Genomic DNA, 25,443 nt, shown 5'->3' on the forward strand with positions numbered 1-25,443 from the left:
TATGGTTTTTCCAGTTGTCATTATGGATGTGAGAGTTGGACTATAAAGAAAGCTGAGTGCCAAAGAATTGATGCTTTTGAACTGTGGTGTTGGAGAAGACTCTTGAGAGTCCCTTGGACTGCAAGGAGATCCAACCAGTCCATCCTAAAGGAGATCAGTCCTGGGTGTTCGTTGGAAGGACTGATGTTGAAGCTGAAACTCCAATACTTTGGCCACCTGATGCAAAGAGCTGACTCATTGGAAAAGACCCTGATGCTGGGGAAGATTGAGGGCAGGAGGAGAAGGGGCCGACAGAGGATGAGATGGTTGGATGACATCACTGACTCAATGGACATGAGTTTGGATAGGCTCAGGGAATTGGTGATGGACAGGGAGGCATGGCGTGCTGCAGTTCATGGGATCACAAAGAGTTGGACACAACTGAGCAAATGAACTGAGCTGAATATCCAAATGTTATGTATCAATCTTTATTAGAACCTAAACCAAGAAAAAAACTAAAGAAATCTGAATATGACCTGAATAATAACTATTATGAAATTATTGATTTTTTTCCCTAGTTTTTGGCTGCAGTGCTCAAGATCTTAATTCCCAAACTAAGGATCAAACCCAAGCCCCCTGTAGTGGAAGTGCAGCGTCTTAACCACTGGACCACCATTTTATTAGTTATACAGGGAGTGCCCTTATTTTTAGGAGTTGCCTACTTAAGTGTTTACAGAATGAAATGTCAGAAAGTCTTCAACTTATTATAAAATGGTTCAGGAAAAAAGTCTACATAACTCTATCTATAAAGAGAGAGTGGGCTTCCCTGGTGGCTCAGTTGATAAAGAATCCTGCTTGAAATGCAGTTGACCCAGGTTCAATCCCTGGGTGGGGAAGATCCCCTGGAGAAGGAACCCGCAACCTACTCCAGCACTCTTGCCTGGAGAATCCCATGGACAGAGGAGCCTGGTGGGCTACAGTCCAAGGGGTTGCAAAAAGTCAGACACAATTTAGCAACTAAACCACCATAAAAAGAGAGGAAGGAGGAGACGAAAGAGGGAGAGAAAGAAAAGCAAAATGTTAGTCATTGTTGAATATAGGTTAAGAGTATCCTGGTGCCATGAAAAGATGCTCAATATTGCTAATTATTAGAGAAATACAAACCAAAACTACAATGAGGTATCATCTCACACGGTCAGAATGGCCATCACCAAAAAATCTACAAACAATAAATGCTGGAGAGGGTGTGGAGAAAAGGGAAACTTCTTGTGCTACTGGTAGGAATGTAGATTGATACCAGCCACTGTGGAGACGAGTATGGAAATTCCTTTAAAAACTAATAGAGTTACCATATGATCCATCAATCCCATTCCTGTGCATATATCTGGAAAAGATGAAAACTCTAATTAAAAAAGATACACGTGGGACTTCCCTGGTGGTCCAGTGGCTAAGACTCCACACTCCCAATACAGGGGGCCTAGGTTCCATCCCTGGTCAGGGAACTAGATCCCACGTGCCACAACTAAGAGTTAGAGGCCCGCAACTAAGATCCAGTGCAGTAAAATGAATTTTTAAAAAAAGAAAGAAAAGATACATGTACCCCAATGTTCATAGGAGCTCTATTTACAATAGCCAACATGTAAGTATTACTCAGCCATAAAAAATGAATGAAAAATGACATTTGTTGCAACATGGATAGACCTAGAGATTATCATGCTAAGTGAAGTAAGTTGGAAAGAGAAAGACAGATATCATGATATTACTTATTTGTGAAATCTAAAACAGTGATCCAAATGAACTTATTTACAAAACAGAGACAGACTCAAAGATGTAGAAAACAGTCATATGGTTATCAAAGGGAAAGGGGGAGAGATAAATTAGGAGTTTGGGATTAACAGATACACACTACTATATGTGTAAAATAGATTAAAAAAAAACAAGGACCAACTGTATAGAACAGGAAGGCTGAATCACTTTTTACTGTACACTTGAATTAACACAACATTGTAAATTAACTATAACTTAAAAAGTGAAGAAACTTCCTTGGTGGTCCAGGTAAGACCCTGTGTTTCCAATTGAGGGGGCACAGGTTCGAACTAAGATCCCACATGCTATGTGGAGCAACCAAAAAATAAAAGCATTTTAAAAGTTTAAAAATAAAAATTGAATAGAGTATCCTGGTGCTTATCATACTATTCTTTCAAATTTTCTGTAGGTTTGAAAACATTTCCCTGAAACAGGTTAAAAATTATACATATAACTAAGCAATATGGACTATGTTAGAGTTTTTACATTAATTGGTATTGGGCTGACCCCACAGGCCTGCAAGCCTCATAGTAGCCCAGCCTTGAAACCAAAGAAAAGAGCCCGGAGACAGTGACAGAGACATCAATGGCTTCTTGGACAGGGAATCTTACACATCCACAGCCAAGGTGCCAGAGAAACACCCCCCCTGCAATGGCAGAGGGCAGGCTGGACATGACAGCAGTCCTCACTACTTAGGGGAGGAGGAGGTTATCATTTATAGGGGGAATTAAGTCAGGCTGGCTCATCAGTTACCAGGGAAACCAGTAGCTGGGCCACATCCCTCCCAGCCCCTCAGGTTAACAACCTAGAAAGGAAGATGTTTTTCTTTAATAAGCTAGCAGGCAGAGCCCTTCTGATCTAAGGGGTAAGCAGGTTCATGTGAATCGGGTGCCGGTGAAGCAGGGACTGGTCAAGCAGGGAAGGTACAGAAAGCAAGAGAACAGCTATCTTGAATGGCCTGATCATACAACCTAATTGCTTGTTCATTTTGTGTGGGCCAGCACTTATAGATAAATGGAAGTAAGCACAATTTACAGAAAATTTTAAAGCTGAGTCAAAGACCTTAATTTTACCTATGATCAATCCAAAACCATCATTATATGATCTTAGCAGAAGAGCATCTTGAGACAGTCTCCCTGGAAAGTGGTTTGAGAAGCTGAGTAGGGCCTTCTAAATGAGGGTGGTCTTGGGCTTCTGCTTGCAGCAACCCCCAACTGTGGCATTTTTTTAAAAACTGACATCTTTACTTCCTGTTCAGATTTTTTTTGAAGTGGGTTCCCCCACCAGGGATTGAACCCACGCCCCTTAGAGTGAAAGCATGTAGTCTTAACCACTGGACCACCAGGGAAGTCCCCTGTAGTCCCCACCAGTCAGGGCCCTGCCTTTTTCTAAGCTAAACAGACCAGGGAACTTGGTTCCTCAGGGTAATCTTCTCCCACCCTCTGTTCTCAGAGAAAGAAGTAACCCTCAAACCACATCAGAGGGAAGCGAGAACACAAATGCCTTGTGTCCCTTCCTATAACCTAGCTGGGTGCCCAGCAGCTTTATCATACCTGCCCCACTTACAGCTATAGTGACAGAATAGTACCCTATCCATCTGAGCGTCTAGTACTAGTCTGGAGATTAATTCTTCAAGAGCAAGCCCAGTTTTAATCCACTTCTGCTGTCTAAGAATGAAGCCTCTAAAACCCCACATGCCAGGCTGGCCCTTTTACCCCTCACCCTTCCAGTAAGCATTAGGAAGCCATCTCTGCATGCACTCAAGTCTCCCTCCTTATCCATATAGACTTTGATGTTCTTTTTCTTTGTCCAAACAAAAATGACTAAAGTCCTAAGGTACAACATCATCACTTTATTTAGGAGATAATCACATAGGATACAGGGCTGACACAAATCACTGAACATAAAATGATACAAACCTGTTACATTTTCTAGAAGAGACTCAGTCATTGTAAACAAGGAAGAAAAACCAGAAGAGTGCCTAAAGGACTGTAGTGTTTTGGACAAGTGTCCCCACACGCCCTTGAGTGAAGGTGGCCTCTGGTGGAGGTGGTCCTTTCAGCAGGAAGACAAGGAGATGGTTCCTCTGCAGAAGCCACACCTCCTGGCCCCACCCACCCTCAGCGGCAGGCCTTGTTGAACTCCTGGAGGGTCCAGCGCTTGTTCTCAGTCGCCTGCTTGAGTTGGGTGTACTCTTTCACCAGCTTGTCAAACTCCTCCCCGAGGACCTCATAGGTGTTCAGGACCTGTCGGGACTTCTCCATGTCCTGCTCTTGTAGGCGAATGGCCCCCTCCAAACGGTCCCTAAGAACCCAGGCACAGGAGATACAATATAAGGATCTAGCTCCTCAGAAAGTACACAGAAATGGGAAGGCACAAAAATGAATGAGTCTGGAGGGTGTGTAGTGTGTGGAAGAGCTCTATCAGGCTTTTGGGAGTTCTCACCTAATGAGACGATGAACTTCCACTTTCTCAGCAGTGTAAGTGTCAGACAAAATCTTTAGCTCTTCCATCCTGACCAGGGGAGGAAAGAAATGTCAAGCTGAGGATCCTGGACAGCAGCAGACTTAGGAATGGGACACAGGACCTGCCCATGGTCAACGTATGGGTTGAGCAGTGACAAGATAAGCAAAGTCGTTCCAAATTCCTGAGCAATTTAGCTCACGGTAAAGCACCTATTTCAGAAGGCTTTAAAATGAAAGACCCAAGAGTGCTGACAGCTTTAGAGTAATCCAAAGGCTAACAGTGCTATGTGACGTTTACTGCACACCCACAGGGTGTCAGGCACGGCAGAGAGGAAAGCGATGAGGGAGAGGGTTGGAGGGGTGGGGTGTGAGATGGAGTCTCTCAGATCCACAGGGGTCACAGCTCACCGTAGCTTAAGGATCATTGCGCTGCACTTGATCTCCAGGTACTGAGCATTGATGCGGTCCAGCTCAGACTGAGTCTTCAGCCGGTGCTCCTGAAGAAGCCTCTGCAGTAAGGCCAGGCAGCGAAGTAGCACCTGAGCCCCCAGGAGGCAGGAGGAAGAGGGCAGCCACAAAAGACAGCAGAAAAGAAGGCAGATCAGAAATCCCTGGCTTTGGAATTCCCTGATGGTCCAGTGATTAAGATTCTGTGCTCCTACTGCAGGGGACATGGGTTCGATGCCTGGTTGAGGAAGATCCATGACCAAAAAAAATCCCTGGCTTCCCTAGAGGGGCCCCTGGGGTCAGAGTAAAAGAGAAGGGAGGCCACCCCACTGCCCTGCCAGACCTGGGAGTAGGTGGCACTCTTCTTCTCCAGCAGCACCATCTGCTCCTTCTGCTGGCTCTTGGCAGCCTGGCACTGCTGCTTCTCACCTGCCAGAACCTCAGCGAGGTTCCAGACCTTTGCTGCTTTCAGGGTTTCACTGTCCAAATCTGGGCAAAGAAACAGAATGCTGAATGGGAAAACCCTAACTGCTCCTGCCTTTTGAAAGCCGTATCTCAGTACCCATCTCATACATCCAGCCCTACAGATTCTGTCTTCCTTACAGGTTTTCTTCTGATGGCCTGATAAAAACAGCCCAGTTCTCATAATTAAGTTCTCTCCATCTGCCTGCAATGCAGGAGACCGGGGTTCAATCCTTGGGTCAGGAAGATCCGCTGGAGAAAGGTATTCTTGCCTGAATTCTATGGACAGGGGAGCCTGGCAGTCACAAAGAGCCACACACAACTGAGTGACTTCACTTTCACTCTTACTCTGAATTCCAAATGTGGCCCTTGATTCTTAAATCACAGAAATAGAGACAAAACAAGAGGCTTCACTGGTGGCTCAGTGGTAAAGAATCTGCCTGCCAATGCAGAAGAGGTGGGTTCCATCCCTGGGTGGGGAAGGTCCCCTGGAGAAGGAAATGGCAACCCACTCCAGTATCCTTGCCTGGGAACTGGACAGAGGAGCCTGGTGGGCAACAGTCCTTGGGGTTGCAAAGAGTTGGACACAACTTAGCAGCTAAACAACAAAGACAAGGTGGATACCTATTAGCCTGAACTTTCCTCCCTATTACATTCTGATTCTCTTAAGAACTCACCCTTCCTTGTAGCAAGAGGACACTGCCACTCAGCACTTGGCCGAATGAGGGTATCCACACAGAATTCCTCACTCTTATTCTACCACCAAGGGAACAAAAAAGTAAGCATTTCCAGTGCTTCCCAGCTTCTGTCCCAAATCTAAAATTCAAACACATTATTCTCAAAAGAGCAGACCAGGAACCCTGAAGGCCAGCTGTGAACAGGACACAGCCGGCATGCACCTGAACTGGGATTGTGGTAGCAGAGCACAGTGAAGCATTTCTTCTTGAGCTGCTCCTCCACTTCCAATGGGAGCCGGGCTCTCATCCACACAAAATCCTGCAGCCACAGAAGAGAAGGGGGAGATGCAGACAGACAGCCGGAACTTGGAAGATCCAGTCAATGAATACGTGATGATAACAATCTCAATGATAACCAAAGGAAATGCATCGAGAGTCATCAGGGAGATTTAATTTCAAGTCACCAGGGAGATTAATGTTAGCAAAGACTACAGAGGCTGTCAAGATCCCATGCTGATGAAAATGTGGGGACCTAGGGCACTGGAAGTGCCTCTCCGCAGTTTGGCAATATGTACCAGCGTGTTCTGTGTGTGGCCTGTGACCTGGTGATCCCACTTTAAGCACTAACACTTGAGAAATAATCATATAAAGACAAGTATGAACTAGTACATTCCTATCATTGTGGTTTCTACCAGTAAAAATGTGGAGACAACCTTAAATTAATATCCATCAATAAGGGTGAGCAAATTATGCTACATCTGTACAATGAAATCCATCTGTGATTAAAACTGGTGATATATAATAAGGACACTGAGCACTAACTATATGCCTGGATACTGTGCAGAGATTGCTTTAGGAAGAGGAGAGGAATAAATTAGGATCTTGGGATTTTCATATACATACTACTATATATAAAATACATTACCAACAAGGACCTACATACGGCCCAGGGAACTCCAATATTTTATAATAACCCTTAAGAGAAAAGAATCTGAGAAAGAATTGATATATAAGGCTTAACTGAATCACTTTTCTGCATACCTTAAACTAACACAACACTATAAATCAACTATACTTCAATTAAAAAAAAAAAAAAAGAGTGCCTTAGAGGGTATCATCTTGTTTACAGTAATTTGAAAAGTAATATATATTTGAAAATAATCATATACTTGAAAAGAAGTCCAAAATATATTGAGTGAAAACAGATTATATTCTATATATGTACAGGAGGTATAATACCATTTATTGGGTTAGCCAAGAAGTTTGTTCAGGTTTTTCCGCAGCATCTCATGGAGAAACCCAAATGAGCTTTTTGGCCAACCCAATATGTCAAGTTATACGTAATAATACTGCATTTATTTCTAGATTTAGTATTTCAGCTCTTACTTGCTTCCTTGTAATGTTTTTTCTTTCTAATTTACTTAAATTCTACCACCATGAACAAGTATCATCCTCACAGAAAGTTTAACCACGAAATGCTTCAATACATGGGAGAATTTAAGCCATTTCCCTTCTTTGGTCCCAATATCCGTCCCCCCAGCCCCGAACCTCTGAGGGTGGCATGAGCTCCAGAAGGTCCGCCTTCTCCAGCCCTAGAAGTGGAGGCACCTCCCTCTCCTGGCTGGGACCTAAGAGCCGTGTCAGCTCGGTCACGAGTAGCCGCTGTTCAAGGGTCTCATGAAACTGGGAGAGAGAATAAAAAGCAAAAAGAAGTTACTAGAAAACTTTTCCCATTCCGCCTCCTCCATCCTCACGAGCAGTTCTTCACATATCTTCAAAGTCCTCAAACATGTCATCCCCTTTAGATAACTCTCTAGCTGCAGTGCTTTCTCCTGTCAATCTTCCTTTTCAAAACCCTGACAACACACTCACCTCTTTCCCCATAACTACAGTCCCTGTCTTTCTTGACACCCGTTACTCAAAACTCCTATTTCCCCCATATCATAGAATCAAAGGAAGCCACAGCTGTCCCCGTCATTCCTACAGCTGCTACCAGCACTTACTTCCTGCTTCCTGCCTCACCTTTCTGTCCTCAGAAGTTAAATCTGTATCTTGTGTCTTCACATAGTAGTCCACAAGTAGCTCTTGAATGACTCTGTGTAAAATCTCAGACCTTAACCATGTTGTCTTATGCAGTCGAACTTCCTTCCATGCCTAGAAAACCGAAAAAATCCCAGGTGGGAGCCCCTCTCTCTCAGAAGATCTTTTTCTTCCTCCCAGTCAGCCCTTCTCCCAGGGCCCTTACCTGAGCCTGCTCCTTTGCCAGCGTGAGGCTTAAACCACTCTCGTCCACGTGTTGTGAGAGACTCAGCAGTAGTTGGCTGAAGTGTGGGTTCTGTAACAGGTCCTCTTCACTCAGGTTACAAGGAGGAAGCTGTTTGCTGCAAACTTAATGAGACGTCCCCCATAGGGACCAAAAAGCAAAGACAGCAGTATGGATTCAATTTATATAATTGAGCATAAGATACAGGAAGGGAAGGGTCAGTAGCTCAGTCATGTCCATGTTCAGTGGACACACTCATGCTCACTCATGAGGACTCTCTGCGACCTCATGGACTATTACCCGCCAGGCTCCTCTGTCCATGGAATTTCCCAAGCAAGAATACTGGACCGGGTTGCCATTGCCTACTCCAGGGGATTCTCCCAACCCAGAGTCTGAAGCAGCATCTCCCCAGGATTCTGCACTGGCGGGCAGATTCTTTACCACTGAGCCACCTAGGAAGTCCCCATAGTTGAGCATAACTCTCAGCTTAATACTCACTTCCAAAAAACCCTTAGGTTTTTGGTAGGGACGTTTTCTAAATCAAATGAAATTTTTTAAAAAATAGGGAATTCACTGGCGGTCCAATGGTTAGAACTCCATACTTTCACTGCCAAGGGCCTGGGGTTCAATCCCTGGTCAAGGAACTAAGATCCCTCAAGCCTTGTGGCACAAGTAAAAAATTTAAAAATCCACAAATAAACTAAAGGCAGTTCTCAAAGTAACAAGCATTTATATTATATACAAGGGCATTAATCAAGAATTAGAGAACGAGCCTTAAAAAAAAACTAAAACCCTAGAAAATGGAAATACAGTTGGATGATTCCACATGCCTCAGGGCAACTAAGCCATGTGCCACAACTACTGAAATCTGCATGCCCTAGAGCCTGTGTTCTGCAACAAGAGAGACCGAGGCAATGAGACGTCCTTGCACCCCAACTAGAGAAAGACCATGTGCAGCAATGAAGATCCAGCACAGCCAAAATTAATCAGCTACTTAAAAAAAAAAAAAAAAAGACCACTCTGGATAATTCTTCAAACCTCTTGCAAACGGCTGCCCTTACCTTGTTGTAGCATTTCCATCCCTTCTCCAGGCGAGCAGAAATCCCCGAATGCCATCTGCTTTTCTGGTGATTCTTATCTGTCCAAATGAGTAAAAGAAAGCAAAAAGATAAATAAACTGGCTTGGCTGCCCCAGAGAGACAACTACCTTGGGTTCAAATTTCTGTTGTCTACAAGCTGGGGAGGAGGAACACCTCTTACAGGGAGGGACTATATCACACATCCTGGGTCCTGTCTGAAAAGAATCCTCCTTGGGAAAGAAAACTCTCCAATTCACTAAACAGAAGGATGCCCCCCCCCCCGGGCCCCCTAATGGCACCCACTCCAGTACTCTTGCCTGGAAAATCCCATGGATGGAGGAGCCTGGTAGGCTGCAGTCCATGGGGTCGCTAAGAGTCAGACACGACTGAGCGACTTCCCTTTCCCTTCCCTTAAAACTGAGCCGCTGCTTTCTAGTTGAGTGAGCTGGGGAAGGGGAGGGGGTAGAAATCAGTCTGGTTTTTTTTCCTCCAAATAACTCAGCTATCAAATTCCACAAGAGTTACTTGTGCTTCTTTAACTTGTCCTTTCATCTGAGATCTGTTGGTAGCTTTTGATCATTAACTCTAGCAACATCCTTCAGGAGTGACACATCAATCCACACTTGAACGAAAACAACTGGTTTTCGCACAACAGCATTAGGAAAGAGCACCTGGAGGAAAGAGCATGACAGGAAGACTGACAGGGAGGTCAGTGCCAGGAGAGGAACGCAAAGGTGTGTTCATGCGGCTGAGGCCTGGACGCGTGAGCCCTCAGTGTTCCGTCAGAACACCGAGGACACGGAAAAGAATGCCAGCAACACAAAGAGGAGGTAAGGATGGGCACAGTCTGGACTCTAGAGACAAAACTTTTCCCTTGACATTACTCCCGCCACCCCCTCACCCCCTCCCTTTTTTTTTGCTCCAACCCTCCTCTCTGTAAGGTATCAAACTCTTCAAGAGCAGCTGAGCCTCCCAAAGCAGAACATAGGTTATTAGGCTTTAACACTTCATGTTCACAGAACATTTGGTTTACTTCCTGGTTTTATGAGTAACATCAAAGTAACTACTCATTTGTTTTGTAACATGGTCTAGAGGGGGACTGAGTCGGAATACTTAGGCTTAATTTGCAGCTCAGCCCAGTTGCCTCTGTGTGAATTTAAGGGAAATGCTTTTTGGTGCCAAACTTTTTCCCACCTGCAAAACTGAGATAACGACTCCTGCCTTGGATGAGACATTAAGAATTAATAACACAATCGACTTGTCAACAAAAGCCACTACTTAGTTAAGCTCAGTGTTTTAGCGATTCTGTTTATCAAAGATCTAAGCCTGCAAATAAATTCTGCAGGCGCAAGCTTCGCTCACGGAAACGAGAACCAACCCAAATTTTAAAAAAGTCAGCTGTTCTTCCCTCCCTAGGGGAACTGCCCTCTTGGGGTTTTTAGGGTGATTTTCTTTACCCTTTTAAAGTCTTACAGGGAGTGAACGGTGGGGGCAATCAGGCTCGATTCTCCACCCTTTGCACTCAGACGTGTTAAAACGCTGCTACAAGGACCCAAGCATTTAAATGTTCTGACTCAGGCGTCTTTTAAATTCTTAGAGCTGTCTTTACACGCTGCACTGAACGTTAAATTGATTTTACAGGTATTTTCACAAGATGTGACCCTTACAGGGCCCGAGATGAATCAAAATGCGGAGCGCGCTCTCGGACGCCTACTTTCCTGCCGTCTGGTAGCCAAGGATTCCCAAGGGCGAGGGCGGTCTCGGCGGCCGGAGACCGGGGACTGGCCGGCTTGACTCTCCCAGCGCTCCTTCTCCCCGCAGCGCCGCCCGCTGACCCTCCGGAGCAAACCTGCACAGCAAGGGGCAGCTGAAGCTCCCGAGGCAGTGCCGAGGGGACTGAGGCGGGCAGGTGGGCAGCCAGTGGCCGCAACACTGGACCGCCGCCCGCGCCCGGCCTCCGAAACCTCTCGATCCGGCCGGGCGCTGGGGCTGCTGGAAGCTAGGCCTGGGCAGACAGCGCGGGAGGCCGGGGGAGGGGAAAGGGCCCCAAACGCCCAGGAGGCCGCGTGGGAGGGAGGGGCGGCGCCACGCTCGAGGCGGGAACGGCAGGCTCCGCCTCCAGCCGGGCGCGCGCCCTTAGTCTTCCAACGGCCAGAGAACTGGGTGTTTGGAGTCCGGACTGGGAAAGGGAGCAGGCAGACTTCTTTGCCTTCTCCTAGGCACCTCCCCCACGTTGAGGGAAAATGTTGGGAAGATGGTAATAATTGCCAGCTTTTACTGAGGGCCCACAATGAGTCAGACTACGCTAAATGTTTTACTTGCCTGGCCCTGCCCCGTTTAGTTCTTGTGTCCTACGAGGAAGTCACTGTCATACCCATTTTGCAGAGGGGAAAACTGAGGCGCAAAGAGGCTAACTGGCTTATTCAAGGTCAATGATTGCAGTGTAAGCCTGACCTCGGGGACCTCTGAACTGTCCCAGACATGCCGCCCATCTGCAAGTCTCCTTGCTCAGGTGCGGCCAGCCCTGTCTCTTGAGGTGGCTTCTCCACTTTTCCTATTGCAGGTTTCTTCCCTGCTCTCTTCTTTATTTCTCATCCTTCATCAAAACCTGTCTTCTTTTTTTAAACTATAGGGACATTTATTGTTTGCTTAACCAGAAATCTGGAGCTGGAGGGGGTTCCTAAGACTTCTTAGGTTTCCCTGGTGGCTCAGTTTGTAGAGAATCTACCTGCAATGCAGAAGACCTGGAGAAGGGAATGGCAACCCACTCCTACTTGCCTAGGAAACCCCCTTACCAGAGGAGCCTGGCAGGCTACAGTAAGTCCATGGGGTCAGGAAGAGTCCATCACAACTGAGTGACTAACACTTTCACTTTTCAAGACTTTTTAGTAGCTCCCTGATCTCAAGATCGTTTGCAATTCTCTTTGCAATCCCCTCATGGTCAAAAGGTGGCTTCAGAAGTCCAAGAAGTACATCACATTCTCTCAACAGCATCCTAGCAGGAAGGAAGGAGAAGAGCCTTCTTCCTGTAACAGTCTGAGAAGAAAATCTTTTCCAGAAGCATCCACAAGACTTTCCCATATGTCTCATTGTCTCATTTTTGGGTCACCTCGTCACCCTTAGCCCAGTGAGCCGGATGTCTTCCATTTGCCCCCTAGATCCACTTTCAGCTCTTCAACACCCTATGTATAAGGTAAGGACTACTCAGTATCTGTATTCTCTGACTGGTTTCAGTCAATGGGGGATCCCAGCAGGAGGTGGTAGGGAGAGAAAGGATGATTCCTCTGACATCCTCTCTGGGTTTGACTTCAGGCTGGCTAAGGTTCCCCCAACATCTCTCTGTTTTAACCACCCACCACCCTTTTTTCAAAGTCAACTGGAATCTAGTCATTAGGTTCAGTTCAGTTCAGTTCAGTCACTCAGTCATGTCCGACTCTTTGCGACCCCATGAATAGCAGCACGCCAGGCCTCCTTGTCCATCACCAACTCCCAGAGTTCACCTAAACTCATATGCATCGAGTTGGTGATGCCATCCAGCCATCTCATCCTCTGTCATCCCCTTCTCCTCCTACTCCCAATCCCTCCCATCATCAGGGTCTTTTCCAATGAGTCAACTCTTCACGTGAGGTGGCTGAAGTATTGGAGTTTCAGCCTTAACATCAGTCCTTCCAATGAACACCCAGGACTGGTCTCCTTTAGGATAGACTGGTTATTAGATGAATTAGTTTAAAAATATTTATTGCTAAGTAAATTGCACCAACATTATGAAATTTCTTGCATCAGAGAAGCAGGTGGGGAGGTGGGAAAGGACTCTCAGGACTTGGTGTGCTGGGTGGCAGAGAATTTAACCTTTTCTTCTAATACCAACTAGAGAATTCTGCTAGCAGCAAAACATAGAGAAATAGTGTGATCCAGTGCAAAAATTTTATGTCCCTGGTCATCTTGTCAACTGCCACCTTTCATGCTTAATGTTAAAGTGCTGTCATTTTCTAAGGCTTTTAAAAATCATTTCTGCTTCCTCAGTTCTGTAGTGCAGCATCATTAAATACCAGGCATAATGTCCCTAACAAATGGCAGTTGGAACAAAATAGCAAGGATGCTTTGGTGACTCAGAATTGATCAGAAATCTACTGAAATTTCATGTATCCTATTTGCCAAAATTTCTAAAATGGTACTACAAAGCTTTGGCTAAGTAGCTCTAAAGTACTGGAGGAGTGAGGGGGTGAAGGATACAGAGGCCTGTCTTGAGGTAGGAGGCGGGAGGGGAGAGCCATGGGAAGTCGTGAACTGGATCAAGTCTTCATATGCAATTATCTGTTCCATCTCTGTCTCTAACAAACTGTGTGACCTTGGATTTCAGGTTCCTTATCTGTCAAAAGGAGGAACTAACATATTTCTAGCTCGTCCAATCTCACAGTGTTGATGTAATGATCAAATGAGATAATGGCTGAGAAAGTGTTTTGGAAAGACTATCAAAGTGAGGTGTTTTTAAATTGACACTTATTAAGCACTTATTAAGTGCCTTGGGAGAGACACAAAGAAAAATAGAACTCAGTCCCTTCCCTGAATTTCATAATCTAGTTCAGAAGATAAAACATACACATGAAAAGCAAATAATACATGGCAGCAAAAAGGTGTCAAAAGAGCAGTTTAAATAATAAATACCAGAAAAACCTGAGGGAGGTAGAGAATTCTTTCTGCAGGAATGGATAGGGAAGACTATGAAATGAATCTTCTCTTAGCCAGGCCTGAAAGGAGAGGAAACTTAGATCGTTTAGAATGAAGAAAACATCCCAGCAAGTGGAGGCAGAGACAGGGAGTCCAAGCTCCATGCTGGGCCCAAGAGACCAGACCAGGTGAAGCCAAAAACGTTATAGTAAGACAAGAAAGTTGAAGCTTATGGACCATCCTTGCAGTTAAAACTGTTGCAGAAGGACTTCCCTGGCTGTCCAATGGTTACGAATCCACACTTCCACTGCAAGGGGCACGGGTTTGATCCCTGGTGGGAAAACTAAGATCCCACATGCTGTGTGCTGTGTGCGTGTATTGAGGCAAAGAAACCAAAAACCCCTGCAGCAGGATACTGAAAAAGAGTCTTACAAACCACGTCATCTGGTGTCCTTGAAGAAAAGGAGAGGCCCTAGAATTCATTCTTTTTCGCTCCCTTCCTATCGCTTTATTATGGACTTAAAAAAAAAAGAAAGTTTTATTGAGGTATTTTGGCATACAATATTTAAAGTGTACCACTCATTAAGTTTTGACATAACTATACATCTGTGAAACCATCAACCATAATCAACACAGTGAACAAAAGCATCATTCCCTAAGTGATTACATGTGCCCTTTTATAATTCCTCTCTTTGGCCCCTCCCAACCACTGATCTCCTTTCTGTCACTATAGATTAGTTTGCACTTTCTAGAATTTTACATAAATGGAAACAAATAAAGATGCACTCTTTTTTCTCTGGCTTCTTTCACTCAGCATAGTTAATTTTGAGTTTCATGCATGTTGTTGCTCTTCTCAATGATTCACTTTTTTTCAGTTCCTGTCTTATTATTGTTGAGAAGTACTATAGACCCTCTAAAGCCTTAATTTGTTTGAGTTTGTATTTAAGGAGGTGCTTCCTCCATGACCCCAAGGTACTTAGCATCACACAGAGGCACTTTTTTTTTTTTTTTTTTATGAGGCTGCTTGGCTTGCAGGATCTGAGTTCCCCCACCAGGGATCGAACCCATGTCCCCCTGGGGTGGCTAAGCAGAATCCTAACCACCGGACCACTAGGGAATTCCCACGTTATTTGTTGAAGGGATGAATTTTGACCACCTCAACAGTGCCTAATACCTTATATAGTTATGTTTGTTCCATGGAAAGCTTGGTCTCTTAGGCCAGCATCTTCATGATGGTGTTCATCTCACCTTCTGCTATACCATATGCAAAATAACAACCACTCACTTCTTAAATGTTTTTTAATGATAAAGCCAAGAACATACTCAAGTGTTCTTGAGCTAGACTCTGGGGGAAGGGGGAAGGTGCCAGGCGGGTGGTGGAAAAAGATAAATTAGGCATCACTCCTGCTCCCAATGTAGCTCTACCTTCTTGAAGACACTGCTCTTCATCAAGTTTTCAAAAAATATGTTTTAACTTGATAATAAATGTAAATGGGAGTCTGAGAAAAAGTCTACTTAACCTTTCAGACTTGGGCCATCCCTTTGCTGCATTGTTTAGAATTACAGAGAAGAGTAGAGATTTGCTGAGAATATTGCAGGGACTCTGCCTCCCATACTGTAGCCAGGAAACAAAACCATGCTCCAACAGAGATTTTGGGTGAGCAGTTAGTATTCTACTTATCTAACTAACAGAAAGGTTTAAGTAGAATATTTTCTCCCACTGAAAATTTGGGCTTAAATAACCAGTTTTACAGCTAGGACATTAAAAATAGCCATTGAATTATGGAACCATGCTTAACTGAGGAATTGTTTAGAAAAGAATGTTTTAAAAGCCATACCACTTTAGGGTGTTCCTGATTGCCTAGTGGTTAGGACTTGGTGCTTTCAGGGCAGAGGTCTGAGTTCGATCCTGTTCAGGGAAACATTCCACATGCCTCATCAATTCAGTTCAGTTCAGTTCAGTCACTCAGTCGTGTCCAACTCTGCAACCCCATGAATCGCAGCACGCCAGGCCTCCCTGACCCTCACCAACTCCCGGAGTTCACCCAAACTCATGTCCATTGAGTCGGTGATGCCATCCAGCCACCTTGTCCTCTGTCGTCCCCTTCTCCTCCTGCCCCCAATCCCTCCCAGCATCAGTCTTTTCCAATGAGTCAACTCTTCACATGAGGTGGCCAAAGTATTGGAGTTTCAGCTTTAGCATCAATCCTTCCAATGAACACCGAGGCCTGATCTCCCTTAGAATGGACTGGTTGGATCTCCTTGCAGTCCAAGGGACTCTCAAGAGTCTCCTCCAGCACCACAGTTCAAAAGCATCAATTCTTCGGCACTCAGCTTTCTTCACAGTCTAACTCTCATATCCATACATGACCACTGGAAAAACCATAGCCTTGACTAGATGGACCTTTGTCTCTGCTTTTGAATATGCTATCTAGGTTGGTCATAACTTTCCTTCCAAGGAGTAAGCGGCTTTTAATTTCATGGCTGCAATCACCATCTGCAGTGATTTTGGAGCCCCCCAAAATAAAGTCAACCACTGTTCCACTGTTTCCCCATCTATTTCCCATGAAGTGATGGGACCAGATGCCATGATCTTAGTTTTCTGAATGTTGAGCTTTTCATAGCACTTTGAAAGTATCTGAAGACAAGTAGCAAGAGTATTGTGGTATTATGGACTCAGAAGCTAGTTTCAGGAAAAAAAAATTTTACAGACAGTCAAGAGATTTCAGAATTATTTTCAAGGGTGTTCACTGGAAAATGAAGGTATTCAGAGCTGCAACTATTGATGATTAAGCTAGAAAATTTCATGCCTATTGTGATACATGATTTAGGAAGAAAACAAGTGAATAAAGAAAATATGTAATCAACCTATGACATCAAATGAAAATTTAAGAACAAATGTTCATAATGTGCCATTTTTGCAAATGTGTAACCCTTCTAAAGGGATTTGAAACCCAGCCCTTGTGGCTTCAAGGGTTGCCTGACTGTTCATGGAAACTTTTGTTATGCAGACTGGAAGGAGCCTGGTTTTACTCTGAGACACTATTGCAAACCAGCATGTAAACAAGGAAATTTTGGATCTCAAAGAAAAGCTGAGAAATTTGGCTCAAAAAATGGGACAGATTGAAACCATTTTTACCAAAGGAATATGAGACAGTTAAAAGAAATTGATTCAGAAAAAGACTCCTATCATTTTGAAAAGCTAGACATGAGGCACAACGTGTTCAGTTCTTGTTATAACTGTGTGCTGCTGTAATGCGCAAACACGTGCCAGGCTGATAAAGTATTTCCCTGGGTTTTAAACTGATGATGACACTGTCTCATACTGAGCTGCATATGAAAGAGATTTTCTCCTTTAAAAATTGTGTCAGAACCAGTGGGAGAAACAGACCTACCAAAGGGCATTTGGAGGTTCATGCTCGGGAAGAACATACACTGTAAGTTTTGAAATGCCTCCTATGATTAAAGTGTTAAGGGAAAAAAAAAAAAAAAGCAAAACCTTGAGGAAGTTAGCAATGTGGCATACTTTCTATATTCCATTACCAAAGAGAAATTTTGCCAAACTAATTTATAGTGTTCAACCACGGTAGCTAAGTAGATTAAGAGTTACATCTGGGTTTCTCATGACTGGGTTGCCTTATAAAAACCCAGGCACAGATATTTCTGGAAAGCATGCTTTTCTTGGGCAGCTTTTCAAAACTAATTTATTGATATTTTCAAATGATTAATAATGGGAGGCTCTAGTATGGATGTGAGAGTTGGACTGTGAAGAAAGCTGAGCACCGAAGAGTTGATGCTTTTGAACTGTGGTGTTGGAGAAAACTCTTGAGAGTTCCTTGGACTGCAAGGAGATCCAACCAGTCCATTCTAAAGGAGATCAGTTCTGGGTGTTCCTTGGACGGAATGATGCTGAAGCTGAAACTCCAGTACTTTGGCCACCTCACACGAAAAGTTGACTCATTGGAAAAGACCCTGATGCTGGGAGGGATTGGGGGCAGGAGAAGGGGACGGACGACAGAGGATGAGATGGCTGGATGGCATCACCGACTCGATGGATGTGAGTTTGAGTGAACTCCGGGAGTTGGTGATGGGCAGGGAGGCCTGGCATGCTGCGATTCATGGGGTCGCAAAGAGTCGGACACGACTGAGCGACTGAACTATGGATGGGGAGCCCTTGATCTTCCAAATCAATGGTTACTGACGCAAAAGTCCGTGGGAGCCAGGCAGGTAATTAAAGTGTGCACAGTCCAAAGAGTGCTGGGGACTGTAACAAACCAAGGAAAGAATACATCAGATAAAGGAGCAGCCTCATTCAGTTCCACCCAGTTGTTGCCTTGTGGGAATGGAAGCCCAGGGGTGACAGATCTTCTCATTATGCCAAAAACCTTAGAAACCCTGCTCTTTGTATATAATATCCAGATTTTTATGTGAAATCTCTTGAACTGTGAATGCTAGCAACCAGTTACCTTGTTCGTAATAGCTTGTTATTACAGAAGCAGTACACATGCACTGTATAAAAGCAGAAAAACGTAGGCCAACAGCAGCAAAGCACTTTCCCACCTCTCAGAGGGCACCACCGTTAACACCTTACTGCATATCCTTTCAAATCTTTTTTATTCATAGATATGTAGACATTTTAAAAGCAAAATGTGATTGCCCTGCACGTGTGGTTTTGGTATTTTATTAATGATTTTGACCTTTCCATCTCATTACATTTTCACCCCATCTAATCCCCTCTCCATATTAAAACATTTCCAGTTGACCACAAATGCCTTTTGTAGCAATTTGTTTAAACCAATAGGAAACCAGGACCATGTGTTTTCTTGCTCTCGTGTGCCTTGTGTGTGTGTGCTCAGTTGCTTCAGTCGTGTCTGACTCTGCAACCCTATAGGCTGTAGCCCACCAGGCTCTTCTGCCCATGGCATTCTCCAGGCAAGAATACTGGAGTGAGTCGCCATGCCCTCCTCCAGAGGGTCTTCCCGACCCAGGGATCGAACCTGAGTCTCCTGTATCTCTTGCGTTGCAAGCAGATTCTTTACCGCTGAGCCACCTGGGAAACACGTTGTGAATCTTAAGTCTCTTCAGTCTAGCAGTTTAGGCTTAAATATACATTATCTACTGACTTGCTGAAGAGAGCAGGCAAGTTCCCCTGCAGACTGCCTCACTTCCTAGTGTCCATTAGTTTGCTTCCTCTGTTTCCTGTAAACTGCAGTTTGTATCTAATACTTCTTTTGGCGTGGGGAGAATATGTGCTAGGTTGGGCTATGTATTTGCCTCACACCAGAACTAGTCTATGGGTTAGCAATACCAGGACAGTTTCCAGGAAATGAGTGATGACAGTCTGATCCCTCCAACATATGCTTACATTTCTGGCTTCAAAACTATATAAACTGACAGTGTTACTTGGCACTGTATGAATGTACAGTTGTCTCCAGTCATTTCACCTATAGTTTTTAACACTAATTAATAATTTTTGCTGGCTTCCCTAGTGGCTCAGCTGGTAAAGAATCCACCTGCAATGCGGGAGACCTGGGTTCGATCCCTGGGTTGGGAAGATCCCTTGGGGAAAGGAATGGCTACCCACTCCAGTATTCTGGCCTGGAGAATTCCATGGACTGTATAGTCCATGAGGTCGCAAAGAGTTGGACACAACTGAGCGACCTTCACTTCACTTCAATAATCTTTGCTAGGACCAAAAATTTTTCTAGAGTTCACAAAATGCCGTTTTTCCAATTCTGTCATTTTTCTACATTTATTAGAATTTTCCCCTCTTCAACTAGGATTCAAATTAATACTATAAAAAATAATTCCCAATGGGCCAAACTCAATGCCTACAGGTTGCTACCTTCTGATCAACACTTTAAGCCAGACCAGTCTCACCACTGTCATCAGTACCCTGTGCATTAGGTCTCTTATTTGTAACACTCAATTTCTTTGCACTTGTTGACATGTTGTTTGTAATCTTCTCACTGCATTTTATGTGTGTATTTATCTCCCTGGCTAGACTGTGACCTCCTCAAGGACAGGGACTCTCCTGTAGTATATTTCCTTTGCTTCTCCTAATGTGCTCTTAAAGGTACTTTGGTGATTGCTAATTCTAATTAACAAAAAAGCACTAGGAAGAACCCAAAATTTTCATATTGTCTCTTGTGTTCCCTGGCTTTCCCACTAAAACTTGTCCTAATTATCTATCATAATGAAGTGCTTGTCTCATTTACTTATGCCCTGGGAGTCCCTGTGATGAGGGGGAGGGAAGAGGGGAAATAAGCCCTTTATTAATCTTCAAAAGTTGGAAAGCCAATTTCCAGTTTTGTGACCTTGGGTAAGTTCCATCATCACTCAAGAGTTTCTATGTCTTCACTTAGTAAAATGAGGTGACGGGGTTATCTCTGAACTCACACCTCACCTGGCTCTAACACTCCCGGATACGAATCTAACCAATACCTTTTAGTAGGTGTTCCTCCTAACCCATCTCTCCCTGCTTGAGCAGCACCTTGGCTCGCTTTATATGAGTCAACACTATCCCTTCTAAGATGAGATGAAGTCATACACATGGTGGACAGAATTTGTCTCTGATGACTTCCTGACCATCATAATTAGACTGGTCTAATCAATGGCACCCCACTCCAGTACTCTCGCCTGGAAAATTCCAAGGACGGAGGAGCCTGGTGGGCTGCTGTCCATGGGGTCGTTAAGAGTCAGACACGACTGAGCGACTTCACTCTCACTTTTCACTTTCATGCATTGGAGAAGGAAATGGCAACCCACTCCAGTGTTCTTGCCTGGAGAATCCAGGGATGGCGGAGCCTGGTGGGCTGCCGTCTATGGGGTTGCACAGAGTTGGATACAACTGAAGTGACTTAGCAGACTTAGCAATCTCTATACAGTCATCAAAAACAAGACTGGGAGTTAACTGTGGCTCCTTATCACCAAATTCAGACTTAAACTGAAGAAAGTAGGGAAAACCACTAGACCAATCAGTGAAAAAGTGAAGTGAAAGTGAAAGTTGCTCAGTCGTGTCCCACTCTTTGTGACCCCATGGATATTCTCCAGGCCAGAATACTGGAGTGGGTAGCCATTGCCTTCCCCAGGGGATCTTCCCAACCCAGGGATCGAACCCAGGTCTCTCGCATTGCAGGTGGATTCTTTACCAGATGGGCCACCAGGGAAGCCCCTAGACTTTTCAGGTATGACCTAAATCAAATCCCTTACGATTATACAGTGGAAGTGACAATAGATTCAAGGGATTAGATCTGATAGAGTACCTGAAGAACTCTGGATGGAGATTTGTAACATTGTACAGGAAGAAGTGATCAAAACATCCCCCAAAAGAAATGTAAAAAGGCAAAATGGTTTTCTGAGAAGGCCTTATAAATAGCTGAAAAAAGAAGAGATGTCAAAGGCAAAGGAGAAAAGGAAAGATATACCCATTTTAATGCAGAGTTCCAAAGAATAACAAGGAGAGATAAAGCCTTCCTAAGTGATCAATGCAAAGAAATAGAGGAAAACAATAGAATGGGAAAGACTAGAGATCTCTTCAGAAAATTAGAAATACCAAGGGAACGTTTCATGCAAAGATGGGCACAATGAAGGACAGAAACGGTATGCACCTAACAGAAGCAGAAGATATTAAGAAGAGGTGGCAAGAATACACAGAAAAACTATACAAAAAAGATCTTAAGGACCCAGATAACCACTATGGTATGATCACTCACCTAGAGCCAGACATCCTGGAGTGTGAAATAAAGTGGTCCTTAGGAAGCATCACTATGAACAAAGCAAGCTAGTGGAGGTGATAAAATTCCAGCTCAGTTATTTAAAATCATAAAGATAATGCTGTGAAAGTGCTGCATTCAATAGGCCAGCAAATTTGGAAAACTCAGCAGTGCCCACAGAACTGGGAAAGGTCATTTTTCATTCCAATCTCAAAGACAATGCCAAAGAATGTTCACACTACCGCACAATTGCACTCATGTTACACACTAGCAAAGTAACGCTCAAAATCCTCCAAGCAAGGCTTCAGTAGTACTTGGATGGAGAACTTCCAGATGTTCAAGCTGGATTTAGAAAAGGCAGAGGAACCAGAGATCAAATTGCCAACATCTGTTGGATCATAGAAAAAGAGAATTCTAGAAAAACATCTGCTTCATTGACTGCACTAAAGCGTTTATCTGTGTGGATCACAACAAACTGTGGAAAATTCTTAAAGAGATGAGAATACCAGACCACCTTACCTGCCCCCTGAAAAATCTGTATGCAGGTCAAGAGGCAACAGAATTAGACATGGAACAAAAGACTGGTTCCAAATTGGGAAAGGAGTACATCAAGGCTGTAAATTGTCACCCTGCTTATTTAACTTATATGCAGAGTACATCATGCAAAATGTCGGGCTGGATGAAGCATAAGCTGGAATCAAGATTGCCGGGAGAAATATCAACAACCTCAGATATGCAGATGACACCACCCTTATGGCAGAAAGCAAAGAGGAACTAAAGAGTCTTTTGATGAACGTGAAAGAGGAGGATGAAAAAGTTGGCTTAAAACTCAGCATTCCAAAAACAAAGATCATGGCATCCAGTCCCATCATGACTTCCGGTCCCCTCACTTCATGGCAAATAGATGGGGAAACAATGGAAACAGTGAGAGACTTTATTTTCTGGGCTCCAAAATCACTGCTGATGTTTACTGTAGCCATGAAATTAAAAGATGCTTGCTCCTTGAAAGAAGAGCTTTGACCAACCTAGACAGCATATTGAAAAGCAGAGACATCACTTTGCCAACAAAGGTCCGTCTAGTCAAAGCTGTGATTTTTCCAGTAGTCATGTATGGATGTAAGAGCTGGACCATAAAGAAGGCTGAGTGCTGAAGAATTGATGCTTTTGAACTGTGGTGTTGGAGAAGACTCTTCAGAGTCCCTCGGACTGCAAGATCAAATCAATCAATTCTAAAGGAAGTCAATCCTGAATATTCATTGGAAGGACTGATGCTGATGCTGAAGCTGAAGCTCCAATACTTTGGACACCTGATGTGAAAAGCTGACTCATTAGAAAAGACCCTGATGCTGGGAAAGATTGAACGAAGAAAGAGAAGGAGACGACAGAGGATGAGATAGTTGGATGGCATCACTTGCCCGATGGACATGAGTTTGAGCAAGCTCTGAGAGTTGGGGATGGACAGGGAAGCCTAGCGTGCTATGGACCATGGGGTCACAAAGAGTTGGACATGATTGAGTGATTGAACTGAACTGAACTGAATCTATGCATCCCAGGAACAGTCTGCTCAGATTTCCCAGGTCAAACCTTAGGACCTCCTTCCCAACCAGGGCCAAGTGTGGATACCAAGGGCCCTACACAAGCAGTTGGCACAGCAGAGGCTCAGTCTTAGGTCTTCCTTGCTGCAAGGGAGGAAGAGATGGAGAGAAATGAGATTGGTTATACTCTTGTCCTTCTTGTAGTGTCTCGCCTTTAGGCTTCTGAAGGCCCCTAGGTCAGCTCTAGGGTATGGGTCCTTCTAAAAAAAAAAAAAGCAATAAAAATGCTTTAACTCACTACTTTTCCCCAATTCTTTTCTCTCAGTCCTGTAAGTCTCCTTCCCCTCTTTTTGTTCTCTTCCATATAGGTGCAGTCTCAGGAACCTCATCCAACTAGCTTTCTGTACCCAGAAACAGCTATTAGGTCCACCTTGACTGAGGACATAATCAAGAGATAAACGGAGCCTTACCATTTCCGTGGCCTTGAGCGCTCCAGGTGGAAGGGGGAAGCAGCCAAGTCTCTAAGGAGTCAGGGAGAGAACCTCCCCTGAGCTGCCTTATTCACAAACCACATTTGGGCCTGCAGCAAATAGGCTTGGCCAGCCAGAGCACATAGCTCAAGCATGCTGTGAAAGCCTGACCCCTGTCCGTGACTCCCCTCTAAAGAGACACAAAATGGACTCATAATTCTCCCTTTTCTCCTCTCCGCATCTCAGGCCTAGTGGCTGCTGATGAAAATCAGGTGGTGGATTGGCCAAACAAGGTCCACCTGTTGCTGTGTTCTTGGCGGCATCCCATGAACCTTTCAGCACCAACAGGAAATAGCAAACAGAACTACTAAAGATGAGCGGTCTCCCCGTGAACAGGAAGAAGGGAAGCTCTTGACACGTGGGCTATGCTTGGAGCTTGCCAGTGATGCCATGGGGCGGCTGGAGCTGCTCTTATGCCACGGTCTGTCTTCTCTGGGCCCGTCTTCATCAGACCTTACCACTTGTTTTTCCTCAGAAAGGAGGGAGAAAGTGGCCCCTGTGGCAAAGACAGAATCTTGGGGACCCCCACAAACAGGACTAGGACAGATAAGCACAGACCTGGAAAGGAATCAGCCAGTCAAGTGATGGAGGTCAAGATTCCCAAGAGTAAATGAACTGAAGGAGTTCAAACCTGGTGCTCTGTGACAACCTAGAGGGGTGGGATAGAGTGAGAGGTGGGAGGGAGGTTCAACGAGGGGGCGTATGTATTACACCTATGGCTGATTCATATTGATGTATGGCAGAAACCAACACTATATTGTAAAGCAATTATCCTCCAATTAAAAAAGAAAAAAAAAAACTGAAAGGATGGAGGAAAGGCTACACATCCTTGTCTGGATTTCCCAGGCCCGGAGTCGCCTGATGAGAAATTTTCCAGGTCACAGAATCTTTGTATTCACTTATTTTATAACAATAGTTCAGAAGAAGCAATCCCAGCTGTGCTGAGCTGTGTGCTTAGTAGCTTAGTTGTGTCTGACTCTTTGCGACTCCATGGACTGTAGCCTGCCAGGTTCCTCTGTCCATGGAATTCTCCAGGCAATACTGGAGAGAGTTGCCATGCCCTCCTCCAGGGGATCCTCTCAACCCAGGGATCAAACCTAGGTCTCGACCCACATTACAGGTGGATTCTTTACCATCTGAGCCACCATGGAAGCCCAATCCAAGCTGTAGAACAAGTAATTTCAGAACATTTATCCCACCAAAACCAAAGTGCATTTCCTCTCTTTCTGGCACTCTGGTGTGAATCTCTTCCACTCGCTCAGAGGCGTCTGTTATGCTATTCCCAGGTTGGCTGACAAAGTCTTTAGAATCATCCCTAAATGTGAGTTATTTCCAATGTGAAGCTAAGTGGCATAGAATGAAGACTAAGGATTAAAGGTTATCAGATTAATTTGCCTAAAACCAATTTGCCTAGAGTCTCAAATATTTATCAAATCTGCAGCATTTCAAAAGAATTTAGCAGATTCACTCTCACTGTTTTATGACTTATAAAATAGCTTTTATGTATATTTATTAAACTTAAATTTTTACAAAATTGATATATCTTTGAAACCCTTCACTGAATAATTGTGAAAGTTGATCATATATATTGCCACAAAAAAAAATGCATTTGAAAAAGGAAACTTGCACAGTCAACAATATTGGACCAAACTAAAGAATAAAACTTATTAATAAAAAATATTTAATACCAGTCATTGATAACAAAAGTTTCTCTCTCTCTACAAATGCCAACTGGTATAAATTTTTAAACTATGGAACAAAACAATATACTATATTATTATTTTGATTGCATGTAGTTTTAAAAGTCAATCTGACAA

At 44.2% G+C, this 25,443-nt stretch overlaps 1 protein-coding gene across 5 annotated transcripts; it reads right to left on the reverse strand.

Annotated features, from left to right (window-relative positions):
- On the reverse strand, positions 3,618-11,221 carry HAUS4 (HAUS augmin like complex subunit 4). Of its 5 annotated transcripts, none has more exons than XM_018054579.1 (10): positions 11,028-11,221; positions 9,161-9,237; positions 8,082-8,224; positions 7,859-7,990; positions 7,385-7,519; positions 6,059-6,155; positions 5,041-5,186; positions 4,659-4,789; positions 4,231-4,299; positions 3,618-4,089 (listed from the first exon to the last, which is right to left on the reverse strand). In XM_018054579.1, exons 2-10 carry the CDS (start codon positions 9,213-9,215, stop codon positions 3,906-3,908), a joined length of 1,092 nt encoding a protein of 363 aa, XP_017910068.1. In that variant the 5' UTR covers positions 9,216-9,237; positions 11,028-11,221; the 3' UTR covers positions 3,618-3,905. The 5 variants fall into 5 exon arrangements, with proteins under 5 accessions (XP_017910068.1, XP_017910067.1, XP_017910065.1 ...); XM_018054578.1 differs by having other exon boundaries at positions 10,897-11,221; XM_018054576.1 differs by having other exon boundaries at positions 10,893-11,221.

The sequence above is a fragment of the Capra hircus genome, chromosome 10 (assembly GCF_001704415.2).
Source record: "Capra hircus breed San Clemente chromosome 10, ASM170441v1, whole genome shotgun sequence".
Classification (NCBI taxonomy): domain Eukaryota; kingdom Metazoa; phylum Chordata; class Mammalia; order Artiodactyla; family Bovidae; genus Capra; species Capra hircus.

Bases quoted from the DNA above. Each gene is read 5' to 3' on its own strand.
- HAUS4 (XM_018054579.1), bottom strand. From the start codon at position 9,215: ATGGCATTCGGGGATTTCTGCTCGCCTGGAGAAGGGATGGAAATGCTA. The intron at 7,991-8,081 runs GTAAGGGCCCTG...TCGGTTTTCTAG, and splicing joins TGGCAAAGGAGCAGGCTCAG to GCATGGAAGGAAGTTCGACT. The intron at 7,520-7,858 runs GTGAGGCAGGAA...TCTCTCTCCCAG, and splicing joins TAACTTCTGAGGACAGAAAG to TTTCATGAGACCCTTGAACA.